Source organism: Microtus ochrogaster, chromosome X (assembly GCF_000317375.1).
Source record: "Microtus ochrogaster isolate Prairie Vole_2 chromosome X, MicOch1.0, whole genome shotgun sequence".
NCBI classification, from domain to species: Eukaryota; Metazoa; Chordata; class Mammalia; order Rodentia; family Cricetidae; genus Microtus; species Microtus ochrogaster.
Genome location: NC_022026.1, coordinates 28,320,007 through 28,347,348, shown reverse-complemented (window position 1 = coordinate 28,347,348; position 27,342 = coordinate 28,320,007). Strand labels below are relative to the sequence as shown.

Here is a 27,342-nt window from a genome sequence, read left to right as displayed (position 1 = left end):
CATTGTTTACTGTTTACCAACTTCTGACCAAGGCACAACAGTGGAGACCTTCTCTCAGTAGTGCTAGGCCCAGTACCTGTGTTAGAAGTTTTATGCACACACACACACAAACATGTGATTTGGGGGCCCTGTTCCACGCACCTTATCATCACCTCATATTCCCCATGTATTTGAGAAAATGCTAATATGGCGAGAAAAATGGCTCTTCATGTGGTTTTCCTGTCCCATCGGACTCACATTAGTTTGTAGTATTTAACGTAGCTAATTATGTTGTATTATATATTTGTATACAGATTGAAACTTTTAACAGATATTTTTACAAAAAATGAAAGTTGCTAATTCTGCTTGACCTAGTAGTGCAATCACTATTATTTTTTAAATAGTGTTGTTAATTTAGAGCCACTCTAGGTGTGAAGTTTCTGAGGCCTCCAACTGAGGTCTGGCTTGTTTGTTGTTCTTTGAAACTGTTTGCTGTTTAGCTTTGACTGGCTGCCAACATTGTCCTATCTCAGTGTTCTGGGTGCCGATTACTGAACGTGTCCATCAAGCCAAGTTGAGGCTGGCTAGGAAGGGAGGTTTTTCCGTGTGCCAATAGGAAAACTTGTTTTTTAGCTGCTGAAGGAAGCATTCACTCCTCTAAGAGGCTGAATCCAGGCCTCTGATAGCATGTGCACTTAGTCAACTCCAGGTGGCTTCTACTCTCCCTTGGGAAAAAAAAATCTTCCTGTAACAGCAGGTGTTTTGGGTTCATGCAGCCCCACCACTCCCTGCTCACCCTTCTCCCTGACTAGGTTATGCCCCTCCTCCCCTTTATGCTGTCTGCAGTTTGTAACACTAGAAAAACCCTGGGGGTGCTAATTTTCATGGAAACAATCATCAGCCCCTGCTACAGGGGTACATACCCATTTCCTTGATAAACCTGACTTTATTTGAGCATCTTCAGTTCTGCCTCTCAGAATGGTCACCAACTGGTGACTGGACCACTGTGGTCATTAACCACTTTTGTTCTATAGTGTTAACCCGGATTACAGGAAAAGCCAAGGAAGGACCTGAGACAGATTTCTTAATATACAAACTTTTATTAAACAAACCTGGACTCAATAGTATTATTTTATAAATTAGACAGCAGAAAAATCTTCCTGGGGGCAAATATATATAGAAAGATATAGATAGATATATACACAAATCACAGTGATTTTTAAATTGTGCAGCAGGATTAGAAAGTAAGACGAAAGACCAGGCTTTTTCATTCCAGGTGCTAATTTCAGATGAGCCAGCAAGTGCTCAGCAGCGGGACACACCTGCACAGTGTACGCGACACCTGTTCCATCAGGAGGTCGAGTGGTGAATCCCCACACTGGGAGAAGAACTGAGGTTGCCAAGGGGGTTTGAGTCTGACCTGTGAGGACCAGGAGGGCCGGGAAGGCTCCCGCTCACTTTCCCCAAGTTACACAAGTAAGGATGTCTATTACATAGCCAGCTAGAGCACCCACACCCCCATGGAAACGACAGTGTGCGGTTGGATGCAAGGCTGTGAGGTTCACAAGGCAGATCTGATGGGAACAAGCAAGGGTAGGGACACGGACACAAACACACAGATGGGAGAAACCAACTCATACAAAAACCTTGACTTTGCATCATCATTTTCAGGTGGTTTGCAGTGTGTGTGGGAAACAAGAATGACAGGTGTCAGGCATTCATCAATGCTCCCTATGTAGCTTCATCAAAAACAACAACAACAACATACACACACACACACAACCCAGGAAATCAACACACCTCAAAATATACAGCCAGAAGTGAAAGACCCTTTCTCCAGTTTTTCATTCCAACATAGAGCCCCACACAATGCTAAATCTTGCCTAGGGTTCACCGAGCAACACAGTGGTGATTGACTGCTATGTTTTGGTCCAATGTTGAGATATAAGCACAGCCCGAGGGTCCTGTGAACAGTATTTAGCCATCAAATCACATTTTACAGTATAACATGTAACAGTTAATTAGGTGAGGTGAGCACCATTCCGCAGCACTGAGTACTTTATAGCTACTAAACACACACACACAAAGATCAGTCTTGATTAGAGAGCATGGGGATTTGTTTTTAAATTAGTAGTCGTTACTGATTATTATTTGTACTTGGTTCAAGTCAACGAACCATCAGAGAAATTTGAAATTCATTAACTGTCCCATTGCTTTAAGAGAAGGTGCTGGGTGCACAGTTCTCCTTGGACTCAGAGGCAGGAAGAGGACATAGTTCCTTTATCCATTCCAACATGGACAGCGCAGGACGCAATCACCTAGTATGTCCAGCTGCAGAGTCTCTGGAGTGCTCTGCTGGCCCCGTATGTACTGAAGCCACATGCACACACATTAAGAATATTAAAATAAAAATTATGATTCATAAGCACTACCTGATGTCACGACAATGACATCACATGATATAATTTATAAGGGTGTTTAATTTTATTTTTAGGGTCAGGGGTCAAACTGTTAAATAAGAGCACACAGTGCATATGTGTGATCTCCCCGTATATGTTTAGAATTAAGGCGATGTTTCCTACGCTGATTTTATATTATTTCCTACTTAATATCAAATGAAGACAGCACCTATGTGGGTCAGTGTGCGTATTCACAGGGCTTGATTATAATCTTGAGTTCTATCTCCTGTGTATGTTTGTTTGTGGTACATAACCCAGTTATTTTGCATACTGGAAAGGGCTGAGAAAGCTCACTGAAAATACAGCTCTGTACAAACGTTCATAAAAGTTCCCAGCCCGGCAGAGCAGTGGTGGTGCACACCTTTAATCCCAGCACTTGGGAGTCAGAGGCAGGTGGATCTCTGTGAGTTTGAGGCCAGCTTGGTCTACAGAGCTAGTTCCAGAACAGCTAGGCCCATTACACAGAGAAACTCTTGTCTCAAAAAAAAAAAGAAAAAAAAGAAAAGAAAAAAAAAGTTACCAGCCTGGAACCTGAGTTTTTACAGATGAACAAGGCTGGAAGAACAGGATTGAGTTTGGTGGGAAGAAAATGTCATTTACAACAGAGGAGGGAGTTGAAGGGTGGATCCTTAAAGTTCCCTTTTGGGAATGTGGATAAATTTATATTATCGTAAAAAGGCAATCTTTGCACCCAGGATGCCAAGTGGTTAATGCATTACACAAAGTTCTGGCTTAATTTTAGGAAAGGATATTTTACTGGAAACGTGTAAACTGGAAGATTGCAGAAAGTCACCTGTTTGTGCCATATTTGAAAGAGGGTCTGCAGGGCATGTGGCTTCCTGCCTTCCAAGTTTATAGTGACCAGAGAGAAACTAAACAAACAATGCACACAAATGGCAAAATGCATAGAAAAGCATTTTAAAAATGCATATATCGCACCCCTCCCCCCCTTTTTTTGCCTGCAGGGTGACAGATTTTTCAGAAAGCTTTGGAAAATAAACATGTCCCAGGTATATCAAAGTATCAGTTTTGCACATTGTCTGTGCACAACATACACAGTGACAGCTAGCATTAAATGGGTCAAATTCAAACTTACAAAACTCAGTAGCGAAACAACATCAATAACTAACTCCACAGCACGAACACAAGACTCACAAAGAAGGGAAAACAATCTACAATTTAACAGGTTTTACAAACTTCCCAACGGGTAGGTTTCTAGTTTTGAAATGAGGCTGGGTCCTGAGGGCAATGATCCCATTAGCCTTGAATGGGTAGTGGATACATATATCGAATCCTTCTAGTTTTTCAGGAAAAAAATAAAGTCAAGCAACAAAAATGGTTCTGGTCCTCGGCACTGCGTGGAATTCTTCATGCTCCTAGCAAAGAAAAAAGAAAGCGGGGGGGGGGGCAGTTAAGTGATTGGCAATATCTACTAGTAACTGACCTGTCAATCATTTTAAGAAATCCTGCAGACTGGGTAACTCACCACCCTCAGCTGCACAGAGTGTTATTTTCTTCGACCACATGGTAAGTTCAAGGCTATCTTTGGCTATATGACAGCCTACCTTAAAATTCAGAAATACAAAAGTTTCACCTTGCAGATGTGGGTTCCCGTTGTTCCTCAGAAATTTTTGAATGTTTCCAGTTCTTTGTCAGACACAGGTGGGGTCTTGTCCCACTCACTCTCTGGATAAGTCTCAAAGTTGGAGGTGTCGCCATCACCCGATAACTTGGGTACAATGGGTGGCTAAGAGTCACACAAAATAAATAAGGGAAGCACCATTATGCAGAAATGTGAGGAAGTCGAATACTTTTGTTGACTGACAGTAATGTTTGCATGGCTCATGGGGAATGGTAACACCAGGCAGCTGAGTGGGGCCATGCACTGCCTGTCACTCAGAATGTAAATTTTACAAGGAGGGGCTGAAGCCACCCTGGTATTGCAGTCACATGGTGTACATAAACTAATACACATACATGGAGACAATCACTAAATAAATCTCTGCCAAATTAATTTTTAAGACTGAGACACAGCAGTGGGAGCTTGGTGGATGGTTAGGCTAGGATACGGAGGGGTTCATTTAGTTTAAGGGTGTTAAGGGTGTATGATAGTCCTACCTTGAGTTTCCTCTGTGGCACTGACTCCCACTCCACACCCCGGAACCATCGGTGCCGCTTGATGTCTTCTACCCCGTTCTTGAGAATAAACATATACAGTAAAAAGCTTTAGAAAAACCGTGTGTGTGTGTGTGTGTGTGTGTGTGTGTGTGTGTGTGTGTGTGTATGTGGTAGTATTTGTAAAGTCTCTCTCCAATAAAGCAGATTAAAAAAATAAGTGGCCAGATGTGGTGGCATATGTCTTTAATTCCAGCACTCTGGGAAGGAAGGCAGGTGGATTCCTGTAAAGTTTGAGGTCAGTCTAGTCTACATAGAGAGTTCCAGGGCAGCCAGACTACTTGGGGAAACCCCACCTCAAAAACAAACAAACAAATAAGAAAAAACAAGCAAATAAATAATAATAAAACTCTAACAAAGAATAATAAGGGTGGGTCACAAGTTCAAGGTGATTCTCAGCTACATAGTTTACGCATAGCCTGGGCTACCTGAAAACAGCAAAAATGGGTCGGAGAGATGGCTACTCTTGCACAGAACCCAGGTTTGGTTTGCAGCACCCACATGGTGGCGGACAACCTATAACTGCAGCAGCAGGGAAACCAGTGTGTTCTGTCCACTGTGGCCGGTGATATACCCAGGTAGTATATACACAGAATTAATAAAAACAAACAAACCACAAAAATAACGAACACTGAGCATGGTCTGGAACACCCTGAGCAGATGATGTTACTATCAGTGTGCAAACTGGAACACTCTGGCATGACTCACCTTCATGCTGCCCAGGCGCCGGGTCCTATCTACCACCAGCAACTTCTTGATCAGGTCCCTGCATGAACAGAGCAGACTCCACTTAGATATGGAAAATGCCAGAATCAACACAGGCACCAACCTCACCTGCACTCGCACAGTGTGTCCATAAGGAAAGCATTTGCAGGGGGCAGGGTGGGTAGGCTGCTTGCATCCTGGGCTCCCACTCCTAACACTGACCTTTAACCCCTGACCTCTGGCTTCTGCCTTTTACATGCCAGGGCTACAGACGTGTGTACCATTTACACAGTGAGGGATGAAGCCCAGGTCTTGGGGCATGCCAACAGAGGCACCAGCACAACTCACTGAGTGACAGGCACTCTACCCATTGAGCCACAAGCACTCTGACTACTGGGCTACAAGTACTCTACGCAGTGTTCAACTACCAAGTACTCAAATGGTAGAAAATTGGTACAAAATCTCTACTGATTGAAGTATAAGCACTCTCCCCAATGAACAACCAGCACCCAGCCAATTCTGCCAATAAGTACTCTGAACTACAAGCACTCCACCCACTAAGCCACAAGCCCTCCATCCAGGGAATTTGCCTGCAACCCTTTAGCACTTATCTATCCCAGCATTGTTTCCTCCTGTGTAACTGACAAGGTGGCTTTGCAGGACCACACCTGTGTTAGTTTATGCAGGTCTGTCTAGGGAGACCGAGTTTGCCGCCCCAGCACACCTGCTGAATAAAATCCCAAACACCAGCCACTCTGCTGTGTCTTTATTGTGGATAAAAGACAGAGAATGCAAAGGACAGTGAGGTGCAGTAAATCAAAGACTTGGAGAAATTAAGGCAGGGTGGAGATGGGATGCTCTGTGTGTGTGTGTGTGTGTGTGTGCGCACATGCACACAAATATCCTGCAATCCATAGCACCCATAATAATATCCAAGAGGGACTGTAGTTCAGTGGAAAGGGTGGCTGTAACACAGCGGGCGGAGAGCTTGCAGTTAAATTGGATGAGGGTTTGTTGCTCAGTGGGCAGAATGCTTATTTCTCAGTTGGTTGATTGCTTCTACTCAGTGAGTACAGTGCTCACCCGGCCCTGGGTTCCATCTGCTGTATTACATAGTCTGGATACAGGTAGCACAAATCTGTCTGTCACCCTGCCTTTGGGAGGGTAAAAGAGGAGGATCAGAAGTTCTGAACTATGTGGACCCTTCTTCCTAATTAACTAAATAAAAAAAATAAACAATTGGAGATGAAGGCTCATTCTGGTTAGAAAATGCTCAAATTTAACCACATTCAAATCAAGGAAAGTTAAAGGTATTTATATATTTTTTAACCCTTCTTTTTTCTTTTCCACTAATTTTACCATAGTCTTCATGAAATGCATGGTCAGTATGAATACCGAGCAATTGTTTTTTAAGCAACATGTTGACCTTGTATATAATAATTCTTTATGATGAATGCAATTTCATTAAGAGAAAAAGATAGAAAAAAAAGAACACTTGTGGAGCCACAGAGGTTTGCCTTTCTGGCTCAACTAATAAACCAATCTCAGCAAAATATACCATACATGTGTATGAAATTGTCAAAACATTAATAAAAATACCATATTTACACATTGAAGTGATCATGAAGAAAAGCCTAGGACTCCAGCATCTCCTTCAAGGGCCTATCTCCAATAACCTAACTTCTTCCCACTAAGCCCCTCTTTTCTCAGTGGTTCAAAAAAAGAGTTTAAAAACTTAAAGTTAAAAAGTTAATAAATAGGCCTGGCACAGTGTTGCACATTTTTCATTTCAGAACTCAGGGGGATAATATCTATGAGTTCAAGTCTAGCCTCATCTACACAGCAGTACCAGGACAGCTAGGGCTACAAAATAGGACCCTCACTCAACTATAAATTAATTACTAATAAATTAGATGGATGGATGGATGGATGGATTGATGGACAGAGTGATCACTTATACAATTGGCTCCAAATCTGCATTAATTTCAACACATTCTATCTCAAAAGGAATGAGATATATTATAGGTCTTTCAAATATTATATTTCAGTAAAATGAAAAGTTTTCCCTTCCTGGTGGGAAAAGTGGTTGGCATATGTAATGAATTTGCCAGGAGTGTGTGCTTTCAGTATTATTTCACAAAGCGCTGAAAATAAACACAGGGACAGGGCAGGAAATCGCAAGTGCACTTACTTAGAGGTGAAATCCAAGTGTCTGGGGAAATCTATTTTGCACGCAAGGATTTTCTGGTAAATCCCAAATGGGTTGTCATCAAAAAATGGGGGAAACCTGTTGCAGAGAGAAGTGTGTATTTTTAGCAGAATTAAATACAGAATTATGTCTACTTTGTGCCAATTATTTTTGCTTAATGGAGGCAAAAAATAATTTGTGTCAGATGGCTCCACTGCTTGACAAACTGGTAACATGGCCATGTGAAGACAGATGGCAAGCAGATGCTCTCAGGAGGCAGTGTAGCCACAGGAAGGCAGGGAAAGCATAGAGGGTCCTGATGACCCCCCAAAGGGCCTCTGTTGATGACTTCATCCCCAGCACGGGGTGGAACTGACAGTTATAAACCTTTGAGAGGTGGGGCTTAGTAGCAGAAAGTTAGGCTATTGGAGATGTGCCCTTCAAAAAGATATTGGGACCCCAGGCTTTTCTTCATAATCAGTACGACATGAAAAAAAAAATTTTATATTGATTTTAAAGCATTTCCTTGTTTGTGTGTATGTGAGTGCGTGCGTATTTGTGTGTGTATCTTATGAATTATGATATATATTATACATTTTGTAGATATAAATAAATGTGGTTTACATGTATAAGTTTCAAAGAAATTATATTTCATGTATTGTTCACACACACACAGACAATATGTACAAATTTTCCAGAACACATCACTGGGACCCATTTGCACATAGGGTCTTTACCTAGAGAATGAGTGACAGATTTTGACATGAGTTCATCCTGAGTAAGGATGACTCTAGATGTAGTAACAGTAACCTCAAGACAGAACAAATACAGAGCCATAGGAGAAGCTATGTGAAGATGGGATTGAAGAGGCCACAAAAGCCAAGCATACCTGGAGCCTCCAGGAGCTGGAAGAGTGGATGGATGCGGTAGATGAGTGGGTGGGTGAGTAGATGGATGAGTTGGGGGATGGATGACTGGTGGGTGGATGGATGGATGGGTAGGTGTGTGGATAAGTGAGTATATGGATGGATGGACAGATGAATGGATTGGTGGGCTGATGTATGAATAGATGGTTGGATGAGTATATGTATGTATATATGGGTGGGTGTATGAATGGGTGGGTGGGTAGGTGGATGTTCCTTCTTGACAAATCTCATACTATTTTAGTAAAATCCTCCTGCAAGCTGTTTTTTTTTAATACTTGGTTTGATCCACAAAGGATGAACTTTTTTTTTATCTAGGCACCAGAGAAAAACCCGTGGGGCTGAGATAACTGTCACTTCCCCGGCAGGAGCCAGTGACTCTAGGTCTACACAGGTGAACACTGTCAGGGTATTGGCCTCCAATTCTTCCAGCTACCCCTAGATCTGTGGACATCTCGTTTTCTATGTTTATACAATTTTCTCAAGTGTATACTAGACTTGACAGATAATAGTGACCCTCAGGAATGACTAACCTTCCAGGCAAGTGGGAAACAAAGCCCATAACTGCCACATTCTATGCATTGCCAAGAAAGAAAATTTAGGGTGGTGAAAAAACATAGCACAACATTGCCTTCCTCATCTGCTCTTCTATCACTACTACACTGTTTGACTGATGTCATTTGTTCACCGTGGGTACTGCTCAGCCTCATGTGTCATCCCACAAATAAGATGGATGGTACACATAGGGAACTATGAATGTCTTTGAAAATTTAAATTCTCGTTTAAGGAAACTAAATACTGGGTATATAGAAAACTAAATACCCTCCAAATCTTGAGAGTGCAGTGAGTACGTCCATGTGCCAAGTGTCAGAAAGGAGATTCAAGGTACTGTGTGAAGGGTGAAGGAGACACCGTGTGTGTCCGGTTGCATTCAGGAGGGTCACTCACCCAGACAGCATCTCGAATATAAGGATGCCCAATGCCCACCAGTCCACGGCTCTCCCATGGCCTTTGCTCTGAATGACTTCTGGGGCAAGGTATTCTGGTGTTCCACAGAGGGTCCATGTCCTATGGGGGATGACAGAAGCAGTATCCATGAAATTTGGAAGGTGCCATAACATACGGTTGATGAAGACCAAGTTTCAAGTATGATCACCATGCAGAAAACTGACGGGTAGCCACATAAATTGAATACTCCTACCTGAAAAAAACCAAGATGCTCCCAAATCTAAACCTTTCTGAACACCCACTGATGTGACAAGTCTAAGATTTCATGATGTGAAAGTATTTGAGGCACAAGCCATATTCACTGTGGGCAGACCCATTTTCTACACTGGGATGCTGTGTGAACTTAACTGTCAACTGACATAACCCAGAATCCCCTGGGAAGGGTTTCAGTAAAGGATTTTCCACATCAGACTGGCATGTTGGCCTAGGTAGACGAACCTGTTCCATAAAGCCAAGGAAATCCAAACTTTGGGTATTCAGCTGGTAAAGTCACACAAGCCTAAGATCAATCCACATAAGAAACACAAGGAGAGAACGGACTGTAAAAGGCTGTCCCGTGATTTCCACACCTGCATTGTGACAAATATGTGCTCAAACATTCAGCATGTACACAATAATAATGATGATGATGATAATATAAACACTCCTGAATCTAAGCTCTTTTCCTAGTTTGTAGTCCTGGTTGGTCTCAAACTTGCCTACTCCCGTGGTTGGCATGGACTACCACACCCAGCTGCCTCATCTATGGTGATAACATAAACTGACCCTGTAGTGACATGTTTTTCACTGAATGTCTTCCTTGCATTAACTTACACATAATTTAATTAATGGACTCATGATCATTTTGTACTGCTAGTACTGTGCTCACATGAACATATACACATAATTAAACAAACAAAAAAAACTGAAGGTAGTGGAAAGCATACTAGGGAAGGAGAGAGTGGGAGATGATGGGCAAATCAATATGCAGAATCAATAATCAGTATTAATCATCTTTAACATTAGCGATGGGGCTGGAGAAATGGCTCAGAGGTTAAGAGCACTGGCTGCTCTTCCAGAGAACCTGAGTTCAATTCCCAACAATCACATGATGGCTCACAACCATCTGTAATGAGATCTGGTGCCCTTTTCTGGTGTGAGGGGTTAATACAGGCAGAACACTGCACATGATAAATAAACAAATATAAAAAAATAATGATGTTAGCTTCAACCTACACATTCTTTTAAAAAAAAATAGTGATGGGGCTAGGAATGTGGCTCAGTTGGCAGAGCACATGCCCGGCGTGCAGTAGGCTCTGGGTTCAATTTCCAGCATGGCATAAAGAAATGTGGAGGCAGAGGCAGGAGCATCAGGACTTCTGAGTTTTTGTTTATTTTGAGAAAACGTTTCTCTATGTAACAGACCTGGCTATCTTGGAACTCACTTGTGTAGACCAGGCCAGCCTCAGACTCACAGAGATCCTCCTGCTTCTGCCTGTTGAGTGCTGGGATCAAAGGTGTATGCCACCATACCCAGCCTTAATTTATATTTAAAAACAGCCAATTGGTGTGGAAAACAGCTGCTGACATCTGCAAACTGTAGAACATATAAGAAAATTGATTGTTTCTTTCTTCAAAAGAAAGATTCAACTAAAAAAAGAAATTAAGCTATATAATGTTTAATAAAGCCATGTGGTCAAACTCTAAAATGAAATATTATTCAGCAATGAAAAGGATGGTAGGTCGGAAGGTGGCACTACATAGATAAAGAGGCCATTGCATAAGTTGGACATGAAAAGGAAAAAATATTGCAATGATGTTGTGTGTGTATGAAGTGTGTGGGCCAGGAAGATGTGAGAGGCACAATGTACACCAATGGGCTGTGAGGGGCGAATGAAGGGCGTGTGGAGAAGTTCATGTTTACACATGATGAAAATGTCCTGAAGCTGGGGCCATGGCAAAGTGGACAGAGCATTGGCATAGCATGCTTGAAACCCTAGGCAGATGCTCACTGGGTCAAAGCACTTGTGTCAAGCCTGAGAACCTTAGTTCAATTCCTGGGACCCATATGTAGGCAGGAGGGCACTAACTCTTGCAAGCTGTCCTCTGACCTATGCACCACGGCACATTTCCCCATCCAAAATAAATAAATGTAATAAATCATTTTTTAAAAAGTGGGCTTGAGCTAGGCAGTGGTGGTGTACACTTTTAATCCCAGCACTCAGGAGGCAGAGGCAGGCGGATCTCTGTTTGAGGCCAGGCTGGTCTACAGAACAAGTTCCAGGGCAGGCTCCAAAAGTTACAGAGAAACCCTGTCTAGAAAAACCAAAAAAAGGGGGGGAGGGCTTGAGAGATGGCTCAGTGAATGAGAGTATTTGTTCTTGTGATCCCCAGCATCCACGTGGTAGTGCTACAAGCACCTGTAACTCCAGTTGCAGGGGACTTGCACAAGTCACAGCACAAGGACTTTCTGAAAAGGACTCTAGTGGCTCAGGAAGGTTGGCAGTGGGAGGGCACAACACTAAAAACCTCTGTGCAGCGAACCAGACAGAGCAGGGAATAGATGGGGAGAAAAGTCCTGCAAGTGAAATGTACAGAAGGGACTCAGGCCCAGAATCTGTAAATAATGGATCCGGACCTGGTGCAAGGGATTGTGCAGTTCAACTCAGATGCCTATGCAGGGATGGAGCTGTAGGTCAGTGAGCAGAGTGCCGACAGCTTTGTGGGTGGGAAGCGTGTGGCTGAATGTTTAGGCGCCTGCCTAGCAGACACAGGGCCCAGGTTCTAGTCCCAGTGGAAACAGGACATGGAGATGCCCACCTGTCATCTAAGCACTCGGGAGGTTAAGGCACAAGGATCAGGAGTTCAAGCTCATCCAGTTTGGGGTGCACACACACCCTTTGCCTCACACCCCTCCCCCGATGGAATACACTAGGAGCCAGTCAGTCACTGGCTCCTGTGTGCTTCTGGGCCCATTAACTCAGATTTCGATCCTTGTAGCCTGACTCAGTTAGAACAAGATCAGGGTAGATAGAGCACAGTAGCTGATGAGGCCACAGGTAACTGGACCTGAGAGAGCTCCACTTACGGGGCTGAAAGCTGAGTCTTTCTGTGTCTGCCCCAGGCTGGAGGTTTGCATGCCTTAGGTGGAAATTTCTACAGCCTTGGGCCTGACTTCTTTCTACAGCCTTGAAACTCTCTACAGGCAATCAGTTTTTTTTTTTGTTTTTGTTTTTGTTTTTTTTTTTTTTTTTTGCAAAAATACCCCAATGGTTGTCTGGTTGGTCAAGGGTATTTAGCACACTCTGCTAGTATTGGGACCACAGAGAATCTGTCCCCAGCACAGAGATACCCTGCTGAGGCTGCAAAGTGCCTGATTCCCTCAATGTGAAGCCTTCTCCCCCCACCCCACCCCCACTCTATGGCTTCACAGGAATGTGACACCATCTTCTTCATTACCTACGAGGAGCTCCCTTAGCCCTGAGCAAAGGACCCTAAGGAAAGAGTTCTATAAATAGAAAACACTAAGATGGAGGCTGGAGAGGTGGCTCAGCCTTAAGAGGGCTGGCTGCTCTTGCAGAGAACCTGGGTTCAGTACCCAGGACCCACATGACTGCAGGCATTCACTTGTAACTCCAGTTCTAGGGGATCCAATGCCCTCTTATGATCTCTGTGGGTAACGCATGTGCATGTATGTGCACGTGCATGCACACACACACACACTCACTCACTCACACACATACAATACACCTTGAGGCAAAAAATGCATTAAAAATCAAACTGCCCCCTAGCGGTGCTGGCACACGCCTTTAATCCCAGCACTTGGGAGGCAGAGGCAGGCAGATCTCTGTGAGCTCAAGGCCAGCCTGGTCTACAAGGTAAGTTCCAGGACAGCCAGAGCTGTAAAGAGAAATTGTCTTGAAAAACAACAACAAAAATGGAACTAACATGTTACCTAGATAGAGTATCCCTGAACATATGCTTGTGTGTGTAAAATCTACATGTATGTGTATATCTGTAAGCATACATACATGTATGTAAACATATAAACTGCACAAATGTACGTGTAATATAGATATGTATTTAAATATATTTGCATATGCACATATATTCAAATACAAAGTTATTCTCACATGGACATTATTACAATTTTCCAGAACAAAATTCAACCACTCTGATAACATAATGATTTTCTCCTTTGCTCAAAACCTGGAGGGACACCACCACTCCCAAAGTTGTACACTGGGTGTGGACTGCTCCCCACAGACTCAGGCATTTTAACACTTGGTGCCCAGCAGGGGGTGAGCTCAGGGTTTGAGAACCCTGCCTTATTTCCTATTTTCTCTTCCTGTATGTGGCTGCAATGTGAGCAGCTGCCCTCTACACAAGGTCCTATTGGCACGTGATCCCGTGATGGAGCCACGAACCAGCTAACATAAGCCCATTCTTCCTTAAAAAACGTTTTTAGGAGTGTTTAACAACATTAGTAAGAAAATAATAGGATACCCAATTAGATAGATGGAGGGAGGGGTGCATCACGCCAGAGCCTACTGTGCATCTTCTGCTTATGTCTGTTCACCCACAAACCTTCAATTGTCGATCATCCTCTGATGACCCTGTGATTGTTCCCACTCACCTATCCACCAGCTTCTTCGAGAAGCCAAAGTCAGTGAGTTTGATGTGCCCTTCCCTATCTAGAAGGATGTTTTCTGGCTTTAGGTCCCTGTACACGATCTCTTTGGAGTGCAGGTACTCGATGGCACACACGATCTCTGTGGAGTAGAAGATTGCTGCAATGGAGGAGAAGTGGCCACGGTTCCGCAGGTAAGTGAAGAGCTCACCACCAGGCACGAACTCCATCAGCATGTACAGGAAGCGGTTGTCATGGCCAGTCCAGAACCTGCAAGACGCAACAGAGTGCATGATGGGTGTTGAGGTAGGTGTTCAGATGTAGATGCAGATGGTGTTGGTGATTGATAGACACGGATGGCAAGACGTGTGTGCAGACTCTGGATATACAGAGGTAGATGTTCCCGTTAATCTACTGGTGTATACAGACACTAACATGTGTCTATATACAAATATCAAAGTATAAATACAGATATAAAGATAAATACACAAAAAGGTGCAAACATATGTATGTGCCCTGGTTAGCTTTAACTGTCAACGGTACGGCAAAGAACTTTCTTTATCAGACTGGCCTGTTGTATAAATACAGATACAAAGATAAATACACAAAAAGGTGCAAACATATGTATGTGCCCTGGTTAGCTTTAACTGTCAACGGTACAGCAAAGAACTTTCTATATCAGACTGGCCTGTGGGCATGTCTGTGAGGAGGTTCTTCATTCAATTGATGGATGAATGCAGATCATGCCCACTGTGGGTGACACCATTCCCTAGCTGCGGGAAGATGTGCTGTCACCTTTGACACAGCCTGGAGTCACCTAGGTAGGATCTTAGTGAGACATTTCCCACATCAGACTGGCCCGTGGGTATCTGCAGGGAGTTGATGACTGACATAGGAGAACTTGCTCACTGTGGAGAGGGCTTCTTGTGCTGGATGAAAACTTTCTGCTTCTGGTCTTGCTCTGCCTTACCTCCAAGATGGGGGGGGGTATGGTGACAGAGACGTGAAAGCCAAGTTAACCCTTAGCGACTCTCAGTCCCTTTGCGTCACTGTTTTATCACAGCAACAGAGTCAAAGCTGGCCAGTAAGAAATGAGGATGTTTGATTAAGATGCCCGACGTCAGTTCACCTAATGGTAAGGTTGTGCTTAGATGGACTGTGGCTGCAGGTTGATGTTAGGATGTCTCAGGTTGCTATGTGAGGACAACCTGAGGGTGAAGTTCGCAGGCAGAGTATGTGCTAAGCCAGTGTTGCCCTAGGTGGGACCTTCACCAACACCCTGATCTTAACCAAAACTATGTATGTATTATGTATGTATGAACATATGCATATGTGTGTATATGTATGTATGTATCTACCTTTCTTCTATTTACCAATCATCTATTATCTAGCTGTTTAACCTGTCCATCCAACCATCTATCTTGTCTACCATCTATCATCTATCCATTATCCATCCACCATTTATCTTTAACTATCATTTATATCATCTATCTACTAATATCTACCTACCTATCTATCTATCTATCTATCTATCTATCTATCTATCTATCTATCTATCTATCTATCTATCTATCTACCTACCTACCTACCTACCTACCTACCTACCTACCTACCTACCTACCTACCTACCTATCTATCTATCTATCTATCTATCTATCTATCTATCTATCTATCTATCTATCTATCTATCTATCTACCTACCTACCTATCTATCTATCCCTCTCTCTCTCCCCTCCCCCAAGTAACTCTTCCAACTACCACAAGGTTTTCATCCAAAAACATCACTGCTTTCCACGCGCACAAAGCAATGTCTACAGATCACTCTCTGACTATAATCCCCTAGGATGGGAGGCTCCTCCAGACACCTGCTGTATTGTGTCCGGAGACACTGGGCCTTTCAGAGATTATAGTTCATACCTCTCCAAAAACTTACTCTACTCAAGACTTCATTCCTGGTTAGATCTCTGTGTGTATATCCCTCTGACATAAAAGGAATGGTTGTACAAGAAGAGGGATCATGGTCTCCAAATCAGAGCACAAATTTTCTGTATCAAGTGACAGCACACTCTCATCCTACCTGGGGATGGTGCTGTCTGCAGTGAGCAGATCCCTACATCGGTCATCAATCAGAACACTCCCACAGACATGCCCATAGGCTGATCTGAAGTGGAAGATTCCTCAGTGAGACCTTTCTGGGTTGTGTCAGTTGACAGTTGAAATAGGACATTTTCCCTGTACTTTGGGAATGGTGCCACCCACAGTGGGCTAAGTCTAATACCAACTCTTACTAAAGCCATTTGCAAATAAGCCCAGATCCCTGCAGCAATACAAACTGAGAGTTCTATCAGCTGTTTGAAGCCATTCTCACTATGCATCCCATGTCTGTTCAAGACAAACAGACTACTCCACGTTCACAGCTGACACACGCAAGCAGGATGATGACCCTGAAGATCTCCAGCAGCATGCACATCATCCTTGAAAGTTCAAAGGCCCGACTAAGTTGTGTTCCCACAGCTGGGCAGATACACGGCATGTTCTGCTAGGCTGTAGGTACTCCAAGTCCCTGTAACACTAAGTGAACTTTAACCTAGTTCTTAACTTGCCTGTTGAGTCCTATGAATGCAAAATATATAAAAGCAAGAAAAGATTCCTATAAGGAATGTGTAGTCACACAGGAGTGGGTGGAGATGTCTAGTCTGACTTAACCACTCAGGATTCATTCCTCCAAAATTTCTGTGTTAAAAGTCTGCACACCCAAGACTTTGGGACAGGACTGTGTGTGGAACTGGGTCTTTATGGGGAAACAGGTAGAATGATGTCTCTGGGATAGATTTGACTTAACAGGACTGAGTCCTCATAAGAAGGACTGGGACAGATACAGAGGGATGAGCCTTAGTTGGTGTTTCCACCAAGAGGAACCCATTTTGGCTAATATTTAAGTTCATGTATAATTTAAGGTCCTTGTGTTTCAGTGTGTACATGTGTGTGTGTGTGTGTGTGTGTGTGTGTGTACATATAAAAGTACAGCAGACATAGAGGCCAGCAGAGGGCATAGGATCTCCTGGAATTAGAATTATAGAGGACTGTGTGTTGCAAGGTGAGAGTTGGGAATTGAACTGGGGTCCTCTGCAAGAGAAGCAGATGCTTTTAACCACTGAATCCTCTCTCCAAACTCTGATACTCTAATTCTATGCTGTTCTAATGAATTTTGACTATAGTGTACCTCTATGATGTTCTAACAAGATGGAACACTCTAGAATAACATGGCTATCATGTGGTGGTATTTCAACGATGTCATGCCGGGTAATTTACCCTCTCCTGGGCTCACGGGACAGTCATACTTGCTGAGTTCCAGCAGGAGATCTTGTCTCAAACTCTTAGTGCAAACTAAGTAACAATGGCAGATGTTATCCTCTGATCTCCACATATATATAGACATATATATGTGCACATATATATATATTATATATATAATATATTTTACATAAATGTGTATATATTTCTAAAATACAAAAAAGGGTTTTAACATTGATAAAAATCACCAGTTGAGTTTGAGATGAAAATTATGAATGAATAATTAGGTTACTCTGTCATCTTGACTAGATGCTGTAATAAAAGATCCAGGTCTTTGACTTCTACAGGTGCATCATATTGAAGAAGAGATTGATATCAGCATCACAAGGCCTATTCAGGTCACACAAAAGGAGTTGTTATAAAAATTCATAGGTTGAGACTAGAGGGATGGATCAGAGGTTAAGCACACTTGCTGCTCCTGTGGAGGATGCAACTTTGCATCCCAACACCTGGCTGGGCAGTACACAACTACCCAAAACTACAGTTCCAAGGGGATATAGCACCCTGTTCTGGCCTCTGTGGGTATGATTTGGATGTGCACAGTCATGCACAATTAAGAAGAGATCAAGACAAAACCATACCTCATACTTCTGAGCTACAAGCACTCTATTAGGTGAAGACAAGTACTCTTCCCACTGAGCTACAAGCATTATATTAGCTGGCTGCAAGCACTCTATCCTCTGGGCAACAAACTCTCTCCCTGCTGAGTTACATGCAATCAGTCAACTGGACTACAAGTGCTCTACCCACTGAGCGACAAGCTCTCTATCATGTAAGCTGCAAACATTCTACTCACTGAGCTACAGCCAGCACCTTCCCGATAATGCCCCCTTGAGAGAATAACCTTGCAGAAGTGGGGAGCTAGAAAGAAGGAGCCAGGAACTCACAGCTTAACAAGGAAGGGATGGTTGATTTCCTTCAGAACTGCCTTTTCATTCTGCACATGCTGCTCCTGCTTCAGGCGGATGACATCCGGGATGCTCATAATCTTCAAGGCATAGTACCTCCTGCCTGTCTTCTCCTTCACCAAGTTCACGCGGCCAAACGTCCCAGTGCCTTAAAGAAGACAAAGCAGCCAGTCAAATCTCCCCTGGATCAGGAAAAGCATACATATCTGAGAAATGAACACCATACTGACCTGGGACCTGAAAGCTGGACACAGGGAGAGAAACTTATTTGAGCACTGAGGACTTTATGCATATGTTTTTATACACAACTGTCAATTAAGCAGCCAGGGAAATGGCTCCGAGGGTAAAGGGCTTGCCTTGCAAACCTAATAACCTGAGATCAAATCTAGACACCCATGTAAGGCGGGGCGGGGGTGGTTTAAACTCACTCAACAACTTTCCTATGATGTCCACAAGGATGCTATAATATGCAACCATACATATAGTAATAATAATGACTAAAACTTAAAAAAATAATTGTCTGCTATACGTATTGGAGATTGGATTTCAAGTTGGCCATGATTTAAACACTGTCACGGGAAGAGCCCAGGTACTAGACTCCGCAACTCCTAGTGGGGTACTTTTTTTGTTTCTCAAGACAGAGTTTCTTTGTGTAGCCTTGGCTGTCTTGGGACTAGCTCTGTAGAGCAGAACTGACCTCAAACTCACAGAAATCCACCTGCCTCTATCTCCCGAGTGCTGGGATTAAAGGCCTGTACTACCACCACCTGGCCTGGTGGTGTAATTTTAATCCTAGCTCTCTCTAGTTACCACCTCTTCCTCGGTCCTCCACCTCTACCACCTCCCTTGTTTCCTCTCATTCCTCCAGTTCTTTCTGGAGCTTCTGCTCCTCTTCTTGAATCTCTCTGCTCTTCCTGCACTTTCTTCCTCCATCCACCCCTCAGCTGCCTCTGCTCTTTTAGCTCCTCACTTTTTCCTCTCCCAACAGCATTTGCCCTCTCCTAATTCTTCCTTTCCTCAGTTTTCTCCATCGTCACCTCTAGCTATGCCCCTTTTGTTCCTTTCCTTTTCCAGCTCCATATCCATCTCTTCCCCTCTCTCCTTCTTTTCTGTTTCACTCCATGTGCTAAACCATCCACCCCTACTCCCAATTTATTCATCCATTCACCCATCTAACTACCCACTCACACTCCCACATCCTGGCATTTTTTTTATAGACAGGGTTTCTTTGTGTAGCCCTGACTGTACTGGAACTCACTCTGTAGACCAGGCTGGCCTCAAACTCAAGAAATCCACCTGTCTCTGGCTCCCAAACGCTGGGATTAAAGGTGTGTACCACCAATACCCAGCCCCCATCTCAACTTTTAAACACAGTTGCTTCCTGCCTTATGATACTTCAACATACAGTGCTTACCCTTATAATGTAGTAAAGAAAAGGCAAAACTCGCTGGATGGTGATGGTGCACACCTTTAATCCCAGCACTTTAGAGGCAGAATTAGGCAGATCTCTGTGAGTCCAAGGTCAGCCTGGTCTACAGAGAAAGTTCCAGAATATCCAGGATAGTTAGAGAAACCAACCCTGTCCTCAACTCCCTGCTCCCAAAATAAAAGAAAAAAAAGAAAGAAAAGAAAAAGCAAACCTCATAAAATCCCAATCTTTGCAAACATGCAGGATGTTCCCCACAGCAAGGTAAAGCTAGGCATAGGACCAAGAAAGACACCCACCCACCCACAGTTAGACCGTGGGCTGAATAGCCCAATGACCAAGAGAACCATGTTCAGCACCAAAGTTGTATTAAAGGGGAAAAAGGCATGCTTTGTCACGCCCAGTCTCAAAAGCACTTCTTTTGACTTCTGCTATCTTAGCTTAAAATAAATTAATTAGGATATAAAATGGATCTCTGTAGCTCTGTTATTTAGAAAAGGATGCCAACCAATCAGGAGACACCTGTCACAGAACACACAGGACTGGGGGGCACAGAGAGTCAAAAGAGATCCTGAAGTCAGGACTGGCCTAGAGTGGATCAGATGGGAAACGCGGGTGGGAGTATTTACATATACTTTTCCAGAGAGGATTGGGGTAAGCATGCTCCAAATGTTCTTAGAATAACCTCAGCAGGGTCTGCCCCGGTCTATCCTGAATATGGGGCTCACTGAAGTGGGGGGGTCACTGAGGTGGGAAATCCCACCCTGAATGTGGGCATTATCATTCCTTCGCTGGGGTTCCCGGATTAAAGGAGGAGGAGAAAGACCTGAGCCCCAGTGGTCACCTCTCTCTGCTCCTGACATTTATATTCCTGTCTCCATGATGGACTGGCACCAGTCTGGGACACAATAATTCCTCCTCCCTTAAATTTTGATTATCAAGCATTTTGTCGCAGCAATGAGAAAAGCAAGTGCTGCGACACTAGAACCCTGTGAGTGCTTCTGATTGGTGGGGGACACATCACTTTTGTGTCCAAAATACACTGTGTGAGCAGAGCCTGACAGATGCACTGCGATGTGCAGTCCACGGGATGGCTTCTGCGTCAGATGGCTGCCGACCTGTTTCCTTCACACTTGTGCCTGCGGCTTGTGGGTACAGAGGCAGCTGGTGGTGTTGATTACACAGAGCAGGGGAGCTGCAGAGGCAAAGCAGCTGAGAAACCGAACACCGTGGAAAAGCACAGTGCAACAGAGCGCCAACTGCCAGAAGCTGCCAGAACAAAGACAACAAGAAAGTACCAGAAACTCCCAGGGCAAGGTGCTGTTTACTGCCTAGTGGGAGAAACTTAGCTCATCAGGGACGTGTCATTGAATGGGGCACTGGGACTCCAGTCTCCTCTTCTCTGTTACCTGACCACTATGTAGTGAGCACCTCTGCTCTACCACATGCTCCCATGATGCTCTGTGTCACCACAGGTCCAAAGCAATGGAGTTATAGACAGACACCTTTGAGACCAGGAGCTAACACATCTTTATAATTTTATTATGTCAGGGAATTTTTTCCACAGCAATGGAAAGCTAGCTAATACACATTGCACACCATTTTTCAAAGTCTGTAGAAGGAATTGTGCTGTCACTGGATCCGGTTGTTTGCCCCTATACAACCTCCACCCCTAATCCCTTGGTTATAAACTACAGCATACCCACAATCACTCAAATGCATGTTGTTATCTGCCCATCCCAGTGAATGCCCCAGCATTCCTATGTGATAAAAAAAAAATCACTCCATCTTCGATGTTTAAGCCCCAGTCATTAACACCAGTCACTCTAGCACAGCCCCTTGACCTGTAAAGTGACTCCCAGGTCACGGGGGCAGCGAGGTAACAAACATCACCACCCAAATTAATTGTACACCATTTTATAGCCTTTACACACTTCGAGGTTGCCCTCTACGCCACAAGGATGAGTGGCCTCCTCAATTAAAAAAATGACTACCTCAGTGTAGGAAGATGCTGCCCACGCCCTGTGCACACTCTACAAATGGTAGTCAAGTGCCCCATCCATGGATGATACCTGGAACCTCCCAGAAGTAATTCTCTGTATGACTGGCATGGGGGAGGGATGAATTTTTATGTAATAGGCTCCCAGGGTAGCGGACACAGATGTTACATGAAAGTGGCCCAGATGCCCAGAACCGGGTATATCAGTAACCAATGGGGTGCAAGTAGGGACAATCCCAGTAGGCTGTGTAGAGGCATGCAGGTTCTTTCCCTTTTCGCCATCATATTGGAATATGGTGATTCTTGTCCCAGGTCAAATATAGCACATGATGTGTTCAAAGAGCTGGGCGGTATGGATGGTGGTGCAGCTCAGGCTGGAGTACGTGCCTGGCACAAATGAGTCCCCTGGCCGCATCCCCAGCACCTAGCACAATAACAATAATAATAATGATGATGATAATAACACTAATAAGATTTTCTCTTGGACTGGGTGTGTAACTCAGTGGAGTGCTTGCGTAGCATACACAAGGTCCTAGGTTCCATCCCTCAAAAATAATAATAAAAAAATTTCCCCACATTCCATTCCTAGCCTCACAAAAGGAAAATAAACAGAAGAGTGGACTGGAAGTACAGCCCAGAATATTCCTGGAGGAGCCAAGTGTCGGGTATATCAATGTGTCATTAGCACTGATGGCCTCCCATAAGAAGAGCCAATCTACTAAGCCACAAGTACTCTTCCCACAGAGTTAAAAGCACTTTATCAACTGAGTTACACCCTCAACCTCAGGAGAAAAATCTTTTTAAAATAAAGGAAGTGTGATGACCTGATGGCTATTTCAGACAGGAAATAAAACTGAAAGTAATATATTTGGTGTAGCACACATGAAGCCCTGGGCTCAATCCCCAGCTTTGCATAAACTTGGCCTGGTGAGGTAGGCTTTAATCCTAGCACTTCTGAGGTAGGGACAGAAGGATTAACAGTGGTTTGAGGACACCCTGTACTATACAGTGAGCTCCAGGAAAGACTGAGCTACAAGGGGAGACTCAGGAAGCAAAGGGGGAGGAGTGAGGAGACAAGAGGGAGGAGGAGGGGATTGTCTTAGTGTAAATGAGATTCTATATTCAATGCCCAGTATTTCAAAGATAAAATAAAATGAAAATTTGAGTGAATACAGAGAAAGCCCCAGTAAGCTCAACTTCTCCAGATAATGAAGGTACTGTCCTAAGAGTGTGGTCAGACTCAGCGTAGAGCACCCAGGCTTAGGGGTGACTGAAGCAAGAAGCACGGGCCTGTGTGACTGACGTTGTGACAGGTTCTTGCTTTCCTCCTACTGGGTGGCATCCCAGTCTGGCCCCAGCCCTAAAACAAAATCATCCTGAAATTCACTCTAGAACCACCTTCACAGTGATACAGGACAAGTGCCTCTGAGAGAGGGACAACAGAATGTCACCTTTGGTGATTCGAGAAAGGATGCCAGCGGCTGAGGAGATGGACAGACACACAGCTAAGGGTTGAAAATACCTTATGTCCTAGGAGAGTGTTGAGGAGTAAACAGTCAGGAAAAGTAACCTGAAAGAATAAATCAAGTCAGTGAACAATTCAAAATGCCTGCCAAGAGGTGGGATTCGAGATGGTGCATGTAGGTTATTTAAGATGAAGCAGGCTGGGTAGAATTCAAGATGATGAAGGTAGGTTCAGTTAAGATAGTACAGGGTGGGTGGCTTTCATGAAGACGCACATAGGTTCAAGTCAAAATGGCGCAGGGTTGGTGGACTCCAAGATGGCACATATAGGGTCAAGCCAAAATGGTAGAGGTTGGGTGAGATTTAAGATGGCGGAAGGTGGGCGGGATTCAAGATGATGCACACAGAGTTAAACCAAAATGGCACAGGTTGGTGGAGTTTAAGATGGCATGGGGCGAGTAGATTCACCTGTTGTTCTCCCAACAAACACAGGAGTGTAAGGTGTAAGTGCATCAGCTCCACCACTCACAGGCCCCAGGGAGGACCCTTCCTATCCAGTTCAGCTACTGGGTGCTTCAGCCAGACACATCCCTCTATCCTATGATCCTTGACTCTCCATCGGGGGCAGATGCTTGGCTTGAATGACAATGAGCCCCACCCCTAGAAACCACAAGGAATTAGAAGGTGGTGCTCAGGGACTTGGTGCTGTGGCGAGGGGCTTTGTGCAGTGTGTCTGTCTTTAGAAACTTTGCAAAGAGTTTGCCTGATCTATGATCGGTGAACAGTCTCCCTTTCCTGTTTAGGATTGGACTGCTCTAGAAGGAGCTGGAGGCCTTCGAGGTACAATGTGGGTAAGTATATATTTACATATCCATGAATGTTATGCAAATCTCACATCTTACTCCTCTAGTGCTAACCAGGCATGTGGCAGGGAGGCTGGGGCTTGTGGAGGGGACGACATAATGGACACAGGCACATGACACAGCTGCTCTTATTTCATCCACAGGCATGAACGCTTGTGACTGACAGAATTGGACTGGTAATTGACTGAATGAGTTTTTGAATGATATTTTTCCTTTTTAAGCACTCTGGGTCCCCATCCGTGTCCAAGCACCTCCCTCCTCAATGTAATTACCTGAAGTGTCTCCTAGATGGCTCTAGATATGGATTATTGTTACTATGGACTACCAGGTGCCTACTCCCCCTCAACAATTCCTCTCTAGTGTATAATAAGGTGCTAGCCTGTTGGTGATATGAAATACAGCTAGCCATGTGACCATACATCTTAGTAGACTCCCACCCAGACAGAGCTCCTGCCCTAGCAGTACTGAGAATTTAACACCAAATTTCAGATTTAACACTAGCTTTCATAAAGCCAGCCAGGAAGGTGCTGAACAGTAAACTGAGGCACAGGTGACAGCTCAGAACACAAGGCATCACCCCCGAGTCCAGGGAAATGAGTGCAGAAGTCCAGCCAAGCAGAGGGGGCCTGTTCCGCAAATTTAGATCTGAGATCCACTGAGCTGCAAGTACTCTGCCCGCTGAGCAGTAGGCAGTCTACCCACTGAGTCACAAGCACTCACCCACGTAGCTATACTACTCTATCCACTGAATGGAAGCACTGTATCAACTGAGCTACTCTACCCACGGAGCTATAAATACTGTCCACTGAATCAAAACCCTATCTACAGAACCACAAGCAGTCTTCCCATTGGGCTGTAAGCACTATTACACCTAAGCTACAAGTACTGTACTCACGGAGTCACATCTTCAGCCTGGAATGAAATGAATTTCAGGTAGGAGGCAATATCATCAATATTTATTTTCTGGAGAATGCAGAGTAGGGTGTGTGCTGGGGACTGACTGGGGATGCAGGAGTCGCCTGGTGAGCTCTAGAGTACTCTTGTGAGCGTGGGAGTGGCTCCCTGTGGATTTGGGTGGTGTGTACTTGTAGGCACCTGCAGCTCCAGGCCAGTCTAGTCTATACAACAAGCACCAGGACAGGCAGGGCTACACATGAAAGCGATGTCTCAAACACCCCCGGAACACCACGTTTGTCATAGTCATGGTCTAAACGTATATGAGTCCTCAATGATGAGAGTTCTTGTAGCTCAGTTAAGTGTGAGTATATAAAATAAAAGGCTGACTGGGGAGAGGGGAAGCTGACATGTGCAAACACCCAGGTCCTTCTAGAAGACTCGGAGGGAACAAGCTCACAGCAGAGAAAGGTTGTAGGATTCCGGATGTGACACGGCCCAGGGAGGCTCCCAAGATGCCCAATGGGGTCCAATGGGAGACCCAGTGGGCCTGAAAGAGGGCTTAGTAGGTGAAGAGGCTTGCTGCCAAACCCAAGAATTTGAGTTCAATACCCTGGACCAACTTGGTGGAAGGCAGAATAACAGATGCCTGTAAATTGATCCCTGACCCCCACCCTGCCCATATGCGGCCCAGTAAATAAGTGAATTTAAAAATTAACAAAGAAGCCAGGAGTGGTGGTATACGAATTTAATCCTAACACTTGGGAGGTGGGATCATCTCTAGGTTCAAAGCCAGCCTGGTCCACACAGTAAGTCCCAGGACAGCCAGGCCTATGTAGAGAGGCCTTGTCTCCAAAAAAGAAAGAAAAGGGTGGAGAACCAGTTGAAGTGTTGAGTGTCCGTGAGTCCCTATGGTCCCAGCACTGGGAAAGCTAAGACAACAGGATTGCCTGGAGTCTCCAGTGGGCTTGGGCTATGCAGTGACTTTCAGTTCAATCAATATCTCAAAAACAAGGGCGGGGGCTCGGTTCGCAGCACTATATAACCAATCTGCGGTGGAGTAGGACCACAATTTCAGCACTTAGAAAGGATTGGTAGGGGAATGTGCACTTTAAGGTCATCTTGAGCTACACAGTGACAGTAAGGTCAACCAGGGCTACATCATCATAAGTAAAAGACATTCACCGGGGGTCCGTTTCCTTCAAAAGTCAATCAAAAGCCGGTTTCCTCCAAGCTGGAACCTTGATCAACTCGGGTCACAAACTTCTTTACCCATCTCTCCAGCCTGGCTCAGAAAGTATTAATCCTCCTTCAAGCCTAGCGCGGAACCCCGACTTAACTCCCTCAACCTAGGCGCTGAACCCCTTTTAATACCGGGGTGCACGGAGAAGTCTCTAGAATCTCTGCCAGCAGAGGACGCCAATCCCTCCCTCCGTCCCTCCTCTAGGAACACTTTCCTAAAAATCAACACATTGGGCGCAACTGTCCTAGCGACCGAGGTCTCCGAGATGCCCCAGACAGACTTGAGAAGCTGCTGCCCACGATACCTCGCATGATCCCAGCCCCCTCACAGCATCCCGGCCCGTGAGGGAAGCCACCGACTTCTCCAGTAACCTGGAGGGTCACGGGGAGACCAAACTAGGAGCCACTAAAGAAAAACCTAGACCCAGGCACACAGGGGATGCGGGGGAAAATATCGGCATAGCTGTCCCTGAAGGGTCCTCTGGGGGTCACGTACCCCTCTGAACCCCACCAGGTGCCCACACTAGGGAGGCTGGATTCGACCCCGAGGCACCCTAGGGCCCAAGCGGGTGCGCAAGTGCCAGGGAGGCCGGGCGTGGTGTCCCCGGGGTGACTGGCACCCCAGCAGGGAGCCACCGAGTCCCCAAGGTGAAGTCACCCTCCTTAAAGCTCTGTGACGTAGGGCCGCCCCATTTCCGGAGACCGTGTACTGAAATGTGTGGGAGATAAAAGCCCCAGGGTCGCAGGGGACCCTTGCGTCCCGACACGCGAGTTCTCACTCACCCACTGTGGCCACGGTGTCCCAGTTTTGCAGCGCATGTCCAGCTTTCTGCGGAGGCGACGTCCTGGTCGGGGGGTCCCCAACTGGCGCCGAGACCTTGGCATCCTTGGGGTCGTCTCGGGGCGCAGGATCCTTTTCGGTAGCCGCGGCCCCCGCGGGCGGCTCCATGGGGCGGGGGAAGCACCGTGCGACGTGGGCGCAAAGGCAGCCTCGGCATCAGCAGAGGCAGCTCAGACGCGTCCCGGCTCCCACAGCCGTAAGGACAATGGAAGCGCGCACAGCGGGGCTCAGAGCGGCGGGAACCGGCGAGACGCGCGTGGGGTCCGCGGGACAGACGCCAATGGCAACGCTCTTCATTCCAGGCG

At 45.1% G+C, this 27,342-nt stretch overlaps 1 protein-coding gene across 2 annotated transcripts; it reads right to left on the bottom strand.

Annotated features, from left to right (window-relative positions):
* Positions 1 to 1,096: 1,096 nt before the first annotated feature.
* Prkx (protein kinase X-linked) lies at positions 1,097 to 27,342 on the bottom strand. 2 transcript variants are annotated; one of them, XM_005358647.2, is made up of 9 exons: positions 26,980 to 27,342; positions 18,288 to 18,456; positions 14,053 to 14,316; positions 9,378 to 9,497; positions 7,510 to 7,605; positions 5,322 to 5,379; positions 4,557 to 4,634; positions 4,033 to 4,185; positions 1,097 to 3,814 (listed from the first exon to the last, which is right to left on the bottom strand). In XM_005358647.2, exons 1-8 carry the CDS (start codon positions 27,143 to 27,145, stop codon positions 4,060 to 4,062), a joined length of 1,077 nt encoding a protein of 358 aa, XP_005358704.1. In that variant the 5' UTR covers positions 27,146 to 27,342; the 3' UTR covers positions 1,097 to 3,814; positions 4,033 to 4,059. The 2 variants fall into 2 exon arrangements, with proteins under 2 accessions (XP_005358704.1, XP_026640742.1); XM_026784941.1 differs by lacking the exon at positions 7,510 to 7,605.

Coding starts and splice junctions, on each gene's coding strand:
- Prkx (XM_005358647.2), bottom strand. CDS start 27,145: ATGGAGCCGCCCGCGGGGGCCGCGGCTACCGAAAAGGATCCTGCGCCC. Junction 9,498..14,052: donor TCGAAGAAGCTGGTGGATAG/GTGAGTGGGAAC, acceptor CATCCCCCATAG/GACATGGACCCTCTGTGGAA. Junction 4,186..4,556: donor TGCCACAGAGGAAACTCAAG/GTAGGACTATCA, acceptor TGTGACTCTTAG/CCACCCATTGTACCCAAGTT.